The sequence below is a fragment of the Oncorhynchus clarkii genome, unplaced genomic scaffold, assembly GCF_045791955.1.
Source record: "Oncorhynchus clarkii lewisi isolate Uvic-CL-2024 unplaced genomic scaffold, UVic_Ocla_1.0 unplaced_contig_3553_pilon_pilon, whole genome shotgun sequence".
NCBI lineage: Eukaryota > Metazoa > Chordata > Actinopteri > Salmoniformes > Salmonidae > Oncorhynchus > Oncorhynchus clarkii.
Genome location: NW_027260972.1, coordinates 26,127 through 35,000, shown reverse-complemented (window position 1 = coordinate 35,000; position 8,874 = coordinate 26,127). Strand labels below are relative to the sequence as shown.

The window sequence follows — 8,874 nt, the reverse complement described above, 5'->3', positions numbered from 1 at the left end:
ATTAGGGTTAGCAGTCTGGTTAAGGTTAGGGATAAGGTTAGGGTTAGGCATTAGGGTTAGCAGTCTGGTTAAGGTTAGGGATAAGGTTAGGGTTAGGCATTAGAGTTAGCAGTCTGGTTAAGGTTAGGGATAAGGTTAGGGTTAGGCATTAGGGTTAGCAGTCTAGTTAAGGTTAGGGATAAGGATAAGGTTAGGGTTAGGCATTAGGGTTAGCAGTCTGGTTAAGGTTAGGCATAAGGTTAGGGTTAGGCATTAGGGTTAGCAGTCTGGTTAAGGTTAGGGATAAGGTTAGGTTTAAAATCCTCCTCCTATGACTTTGCGGCTGTGCCAGCTAGCACTCTGCAGAGCTGCCTCCAGAACAAGATTCATGAAGAAAAACGTGAACCTGCACTTTAATCACTGCTGGAGTAGTGGCATGGCAACAGTAACCAGATTTTACTGTATTCTGGCTAAATCATTAATCATGTCTCAAAACAATATTTGACCCATTTAATCTAAAAGGGATTCCCAACGAGTGAGGTTGGGTGAGGTGGCAGGCGATTAGTGAAGTGTGATGAACAGGCGATTGGTCTAGACTTCCAGCTACCTTTGACCTCCCATCAGCGATGATGATTCAATACATCTACTGAGTCAGAGGCCTAACCTTCCTTCCTTGAAGTGCTGTAGTCACTGTTGTCTGAAATGATCAGATAGGTGAATGTAAAGGTTTGACTGCTTAGCTTACAGCGACACAGGCATGCCAGATATCTGAAACATGGAGTCATTGCTACATGTACCGGCTCTCTTAACTTGTCCTCCCTGACTGTGTTGACATTAGGGGATGTGACTGTACTGCCACCCTTCTCCCTCCCCTCACTTCCATCAGCATGTTGGGCATCACGGCAGAGCAATTTTGTCCATTAAGTGTCTTTATAATATGGTCTAAAGAGCCTAACACACACACACACACACACACACACACACACACACACACACACACACACACACACACACACACACACACACACACACACACACACACACACACACACACACACACACACACACACACACACACACACACACACACAGAAGTCTGCTGCTCTTCAAAGTGCATAAATCTCTGCATGAGGCTCCTCCTAAGAAGATTACCACAGTAAAATGCTGCTATGTATATATCAGGGCTCTGGCCTGTACGGGGATGTATCAGACAGACAGACACCATGTGTTCTCTGCATGGACATTAGTCTCAAACATCCCAGAAAACTCCAAGCTAAGTGCTCAACCCCCACTACTGCTTCAACACATCATGAGACTAGAATGTACTGTTATAGTATTATGGGGTTGTCACAACACACCTGAATGGGAAACTCTACACTGCCCCCCAACAAGGCCTCATGAGCACAGCATGAGACTAGAATGTACTGTTATAGTATTATGGGGTTGTCACAACACACCTGAATGGGAAACTCTACTCTGCCCCCAAACAAGGCCTCATGAGCACAGCATGAGACTAGAATGTACTATAAAGTACAGTGCATTACGCTTTTACTAAACTATTTAGGTTAAAGTGATCAACCGTTTATAATGATCACATTTTCCTGCACTTATGTGTTCACGATGGGGCGAAGCCTAACTTTCATTGAGGTCAACGGCAGAACAGAGGATTTCGTCTTAACGGGAAGTTAGGATTTGCCCCTATGAGAGGAGTGCACTGAATAACTTCCAAGAGACTTTATTTTACAGTAAGTGTTGAGGTGGCCCTTCCCTCTGCTCTCACTCAGAGAGCCTGGCTATGAATAGATCCGTAGGGATGCATCATGTCTGTGAAGGTCTTGACACTGGTGAAGGAAAACATCTGGAGTTACAAAGCTGTTCTGCTTTTAAGCCTCCATGAGGTCTGTTCTGGATGGGAGCTGCTGCTGTCCAGGCCGACTAGTGCAAAGCTTCCAGGCCTCTAATAGTACTGACCATTGCTGCTGCTGTCCAACCCGACTAGTGCAAAGCTTCCAGGCCTCTAATAGTACTGACCAGTGCTGCTGCTGTCCAGGCCGACTAGTGCAAGCTTCCAGGCCTCTAATAGTACTGACCAGTGCTGCTGCTGTCCAACCCGACTAGTGCAAAGCTTCCAGGCCTCTAATAGTACTGACCAGTGCTGCTGCTGTCCAGGCCGACTAGTGCAAGCTTCCAGGCCTCTAATAGTACTGACCAGTGCTGCTGCTGTCCAACCCAACTAGTGCAAAGCTTCCAGGCCTCTAATAGTACTGACCAGTGCTGCTGCTGTCCAACCCGACTAGTGCAAAGCTTCCAGGCCTCTAATAGTACTGACCAGTGTTGCTGCTGTCCAACCCGACTAGTACAAGCTTCCAGGCCTCTAATTGTACTGACCAGTGCTGCTGCTGTCCAGGCCGACTAGTGCACAGCTTCCAGGACTCTAATAGTACTGACCAGTGCTGCTGCTGTCCAGGCCGACTAGTGTAAAGCTTCCAGGCCTCTAATAGTACTGACCAGTGGCTAGTTTTATCAGAGCAGTCTTTAAGAACTGGACTCGCGATTGACTCATTGGTCTAACGCACTGCATCTCAGTGCAAGAGGTGTCACTACAGTCCCTGGTTTGAATCCAGGCTGTATCACATCCGGCTGTGATTGGGAGTCCCATAGGGCGGCGCACCATTGGCCCGGGGTCGTCTGGGGTAGGCCGTCATTGTACATAAGAATTTGTTCTTAACTGACTTGCCTGGTTAAATAAAGGTTCAAAGAAACCAGGGGAGTGTTTTGTCTGGAAAGGGATGGATGCAGCCAGTTGTAAAAATCCTGGATTATATTTCTGGTATTTCTGTCCTGTATATAGGCCCACAATACGCGATCCAACGTTACTTTTTTGTGTGACCAGAGATATACAGTTATGGCTTGAAGCATAGACACCATTTTCACAGGTTCACCTTTCATTACTTTTTTCCCAATGAAATTGTATAAATTCTGTTAACTTAGTCATTCACTTTATTGTCACATGTCCCTAAACTTGAATTTGATTTAGTGGCGATATTTCCAAAGATCCACTTAGTTTCACAACCCTAGTGGTTAAAATGACACTATGGAGGGTAGTGTATACAGCCCAGTACATCACTGGGGCCAAGCTTCCTGCCTTCCAGGACCTCTATACCAGGCGGTGTCAAAGGATGGCCCTAAAAATAGCCAAAGACTCCAGCCACCCTATAGTCATAGACTGTTCTCTCTGCTACCGTATAGCAAGCGGCACCAGAGCACCAAGTCTAGGTCCAAGAGGCTTCTTAACAGCTTCTTCCCCCAAGCCATAAGACTGCTGAACAGTAAGAAAATGGGCTACCCCAACTATTTACATTGACCCCCCCGTCTCTGTTGACAGGCAGCCCCAGACCTCCACCCTCCTCATTGGTCTCTGTTGACAGGCAGCCCCAGACCTCCACCCTCCTCATCGGTCTCTGTTGACAGGCAGCCCCAGACCACCCTCCTCATTGGTCTCTGTTGACAGGCAGCTCCAGACCTCCACCCTCCTCATTGGTCTCTGTTGACAGGCAGCCCCAGAACACCCTCCTCATCGGTCTCTGTTGACAGGCAGCCCCAGAACACCCTCCTCATCGGTCTCTGTTAACAGGCAGCCCCAGACCTCCACCCTCCTCATCGGTCTCTGTTGACAGGCAGACCAGGCAAGCTGTAAGGCAGGTTGGGCTAGGCAGGCTGCCTTTACGATTTCTTCACAGTGAAGGCCCATGAACCAGACTGAGTCTCACCAGGCTTACCTGCCTAATCTACCCTGACATAATCCTGTATCCTAAATCTCCTGAATAGTGCTGCAGTCTTTTGACCCAATGAGGCCACCGTACTGTACCAATGACGCTCAATGTGAGACTATGAGCCGAAGACTCACAGCGTGGAATGCTGCTTGTTACTAATGAATAACCCATGTGTCTCAGTCTCAAGGCAGCATCCAAGCTATTTCACTTCTCTCCAACAGCCAAGCCAGATTGAATCCTTGCCTCAGTCTCTCAGTTCTCTCTCTGCAGGTCCTTGACTGCTTGAGGCAATAGGCACACAGCAGTGCAGTCACATGTGGTTGTAATTAGTTAGTAATAGCTCTTTGCTTCACATTTTAGTGAAGATAAATACCTTTAGTGGTTATTGCATTTTCCTTTGTTTCTTGAGTTTGGTTTGTTTACTGGCTCGGCTGGCATTCTTATCCAGGTTCTATTTTCTGTTTTGTTTTGTATCGTTACCGTGATGGCATTGAATGCTTGGCACCACTAGCTCTCTTGGAGTGAGAACATTAAGATTGCTCCTGAGTGGCACTGCGGTCTAAGACACTGCATCTCAGTGCAACAGGTGTCACTGCAGTCCCTGGTTCAAATCCAGGCTGCATCACATCCAGCTGTGATTGGGAGTCCCATAGGGCGGTGCACAATTGGCCCGGGGTCGGCCGTCATTGTAAATAAGAATTTGTTCTTAACTGACTACACTTACATTAAATAAAGGTTCATAATTCAGTTACATTTCATCCTGTTCAATTCATGTTAAAGGTCCAATGCAGCCATTTATATCTCAATATTAAATAATTTCTGGGTAACAATTAAGTACCTTCCTGTCATTGTTTTCAATCAAAATGGTAAAAAAAAAAAAAAAAAAAAACAGCTTTTTTTTAGCAAAGAGCAATTTTTCAAGCAAAAAAATGTATAGGACTGTCTGGTAGTGGTCTGTTAGTTAAAACTGTTAGTTATTGGCAGGGAGGTTTGGAACCCTCTTTCTTATTGGTCTATTAACTAATTTACTGTCTGAGGCAGGCCAAAACTCCATCTCACCACAACGGGCTGTGATTTCAGGAGGTCTTTTCAAACAGCTCTTACACTAAAAGGGCATTATCAAAATGTTCACAATTTCACAGTGTTATTCCAACCTCCTAGTGTGGAAATATATATAAAACACAGGAAATGAATAATGTTTTTGATGGCACTGGGCCTTTAACAGCCTGTGTTCATTTACAAACAGTTGTGCAGTATTGCTGTTCAAACGGTTTTCTGTGTGCTGACTGCTATCTCCGTCCTCTCAACGAGCTGTGAAACAAACACAATGGGGAAACAGGCCTGACTGGATCAAGGCCTTTCCAGGCTAACATAAAGCACCAGCCTCAACTAGCAGACTGGTATTCCATTTACCTTTGTCTGTGTTGTAGTTAGGCAGAAGTGAGCCCTTCAGTAGCCTGATGATCTCTATAGTTACACCCTCTTCCAGTGGCTCTGACTAAATCTTCCCAGGCCTGTGTGAACAAAACGATCATTTGGCCTCCCATCACAATTCACAACGGTAATTGAAAGTGAACAGACCAGATGAACTGGAAAGACATTCACCCTTCCGGGTGGCCAAAAATAACTAATTGAAAGCCACGCCCTCAATAAGGCATGCCTCTGAATCTCCTCTACAATATTATTGAACAGTATTTGCATATTTGCCAGCAGTCTTTGCACAACAATAACAAATAACATTGGAACTGTTCATTGAGGTTTGTTTTGTGGACCAAATAGATGTACTAGTCATCAATACATTCAAATATTTAGTGGCATGTAGTGGCATTTTTTTTTTTTTAAGTTACAAATTACCATGACTGGGATGTGTTGCTGTGCAAATGACATGTAGGCCCATCTTTCAGTTAAACAATGTAATGACTTTTGCAATGGTGTATAATGTACAAATTCTAGGGCCTGCTATGCAGATACCTAGAAGGCCAATGCAACACTTGATAGTGAGAGTTTGCAGGCCCCCCATAGCCAAGGGCCCCAGTGCACACACATTGCCAGCACTGCCTGGCCCTATGCCACTGCCCTCCTCTCTTCACAGTACTTATACACATTCAGATTGAGAGTATGACAGTGGAGGATGAACTGGAATGGTGCCATTGAATCCTCAAGGATCTTATGGATTTGATCTATTCTGCAAATAGACAACGAAACAAGCATTAAAGATGACATGGACATCAAAAAGTGGAATCTGGTTATTTGAATATGTTTTAAAGGGAATCAGATGTGCTTGGTTGTAGGCTGGGCTGTTGCTAGGGGAAGCAGTGTTGTTATGGTCAGAGTGAGGGTGGGTGTGTCCTCACCAGTGCCCAGACAGAAATGCTGGCTCATCCACAGCCTCTCTCAGTAATAAAACGACATAGGGAACACTCCCCTCTTGTGGCTGCTGCTAGTCCTGCGTTTTTCAGAATCACTTTAATTCTTGTGATTGAAGATTGTGGGAGAAGCTGTAAACGGGACGCATATGTTTCCTAAAGGCCACTTCAGTGGTGAACTAGAAAGTGAAAGCCGTTCTCATATGGTTTGGTTGTGGAATAGAGAGACAATCTTAAAGTAGTGGGTTTCTGTCCTGAATGGATTTTCTGTCTGCTGTTTCTCAGTTGAAGGTAAGACAGCCAGTGTTTAGTATTTTATTTTGGGGCCCTGATCTCAGCTTTCACTGAACGACTCGGGACCTTATTCATTTTTGGCGATGCAATCATGACCTCTGATAGCTGGTCTGGAAGCTCTGTGTCACCAGACCAGTAATCAGCTGATGCCATTAAAACGTGTGTGTGTGTGTGTGTGTGTGTGTGTGTGTGTGTGTGTGTGTGTGTGTGTGTGTGTGTGTGTGTGTGTGTGTGTGTGTGTGTGTGTGTGACTGAGTGAGTGGAGTAGTGTGTGAAATGACTGAAGCAAAGCTAGAAAAGACTGAAGCGAAACTAGAAACGACTGAAGCGGAACTAGAAACAACTGAAGCGGAACTAGAAACGACTGAAGCAGAACTAGAATAGACTGAAGCAGAACTAGAAAAGACTGATCATTGGTATCAAATCATTTTTGTTCTTTGTTTAGAATAATATAATAACAATAATATTGGGCGGCAGGTAGCCTAATGGTTATAGTCTTGGGCAGGTGACCGAGAGGTTACTGAATCTAATTCCCAAGCTGACGAGGTAAAAATCTGTCGTTCTGCCCCTGAACAAGGCAGTTAGCCCACTGTTCCCCGGTAGGCTGTCATTGTAAATAAGAATTTGTTGTTAACTGACTTGCTTAGTTAAATAAATGTTTTTTTATTTTTTTTACAAAAATAATACCATACAGCGTATTAGAATAAGTGGATTACCTGGAACCTATACAGCAATCAGCTGTGTGTGTGTGTGTGTGTGTGTGTGTGTGTGTGTGTGTGTGTGTGTGTGTGTGTGTGTGTGTTAAGCATGGCTATTGGTCATCATGGTATTCTCTTAAACAATGAAATGAGTGACGAGATCACAGCAGCATTGATAACCAAATGCTAAAGGTTATTGAGGACGGGCAGACTTAAAAGCACTCTGATCTAATTTAACTTCAAAGGCTTGTTTCAAGCTATATTAGCCAGCTAGCTGCATAGTAAACACTAACAGAAAGACAGGAACCACAGCCTCAACACCAAGCTCCCAGTCCCTCACTCTTAGCTGCTATGGTAACGCTTCCCTCTCATTTGGAACTTAATAATGAACTATTATTTCATGAACTGGTTCCATGTCAATTACTACTTATTTGATGGCAGCACGGCTCAATGTGTCATCTTTACCTAATGGGCTTACTGAGTTTTATGTTGAACTTTCTGCTCAGCTTGCTCACGCTAACGCTAGCAGTAATGGCAGTCATTGCAGAGATAATGATTAGAGACCATGGAGTATTGTATGGTCTGCTTTGATTTGACTGTTATACACCCTGTTGAATGTATAATGTCTTTCTCTGTCTGTGTCTTCTTCAGGCTGAGGCGAGACTGGCAGCGAAGCGGGCGGCCAGAGCAGAGGCACGGGAGATACGCATGAAGGAACTGGAGAGACAGCAGAAAGAGGTGACACACACACACCTCTGCATGGTGGTAATATACTTGACCAAAAACCTGTTCGTCTTCCATACTAACAACATGTCCTAACCTACTGTCTTTCTATTGTCCTGCCTTCTCTTCTCCGTGGTGTCCTGCTCCTTCTGTCCACCATGTTGTTTTAGATGTATCAAAGCCAGAAGGTAGGCCTCCATTTTGTTTTAGGTGTATCAAAGCCAGAAGGTAGGCCTCCTTGCTTCAAACGTTCTCCTTCTCTCTTTCCTGTTCACGTTACACTCCTATTGGCATCTGAATGCTAACTGTCGTTGTCAGATCAAAGATCAATGAATGTATCTTTCAAATCCCTTGACCTAAATCAAATCACTCGCTGTGTGTATCTTTTGTCAAACATGTACGGTTATTTGGGTTCAGCACTGTTAAAAAACAAGTCGCTTTTACCTCTCTCCATTTCCTTGTCTCTCCTTTCTAATGTCTTCCTTCCTCTGGTTTCCTCTTCCTGCCCTCTCCTCTCCGCCCCCAGAAATACTATGGTCTGGACAACAAATGGGGCCACATTGAGCAGTGGATGGTAGGATGTGTACTGCAGTATAAGATCCCTGCTAGTTTCTGTTAGACTGCTGTGATTGCATGATGACTCTGATAATATAATATATACTGTCTGTTGAAACAGCTTACTGCACACTGATAATATAATATATACTGTCTGTTGAAACAGCTTACTGCACACTGATAATATAATATATACTGTCTGTTGAAACAGCTTACTGCACACTGATAATATAATATATACTGTCTGTTGAAACAGCTTACTGCACACTGATAATATAATATATACTGTCTGTTGAAACAGCTCACTGCACACTGATAATATAATATATACTGTCTGTTGAAACAGCTTACTGCACACTGATAATATAATATATACTGTCTGTTGAAACAGCTTACTGCACACTGATAATATAATATATACTGTCTGTTGAAACAGCTTACTGCACACTGATAATATAATACATACTGTCTGTTGAAACAGCTTAC

At 44.2% G+C, this 8,874-nt stretch overlaps 1 protein-coding gene across 9 annotated transcripts in view; it reads left to right on the top strand.

The window, feature by feature from the left end:
• Window positions 1–8,874, top strand: part of LOC139402741 (leucine-rich repeat flightless-interacting protein 2-like) — a 40,539-nt gene that overhangs the window by 7,146 nt on the left and 24,519 nt on the right. For 4 of the 9 annotated variants that reach the window (XM_071146653.1, XM_071146658.1, XM_071146656.1 and 1 more), the window contains exon 2: window positions 7,762–7,848. In XM_071146653.1, the coding sequence (XP_071002754.1) occupies window positions 7,762–7,848 (87 nt within the window). Of the gene's footprint in view, window positions 1–7,761; window positions 7,876–8,003; window positions 8,022–8,359; window positions 8,408–8,874 lie in introns of all 9 variants that reach the window. The other 5 variants (XM_071146657.1, XM_071146654.1, XM_071146652.1 and 2 more) reach the window with 3 other exon arrangements.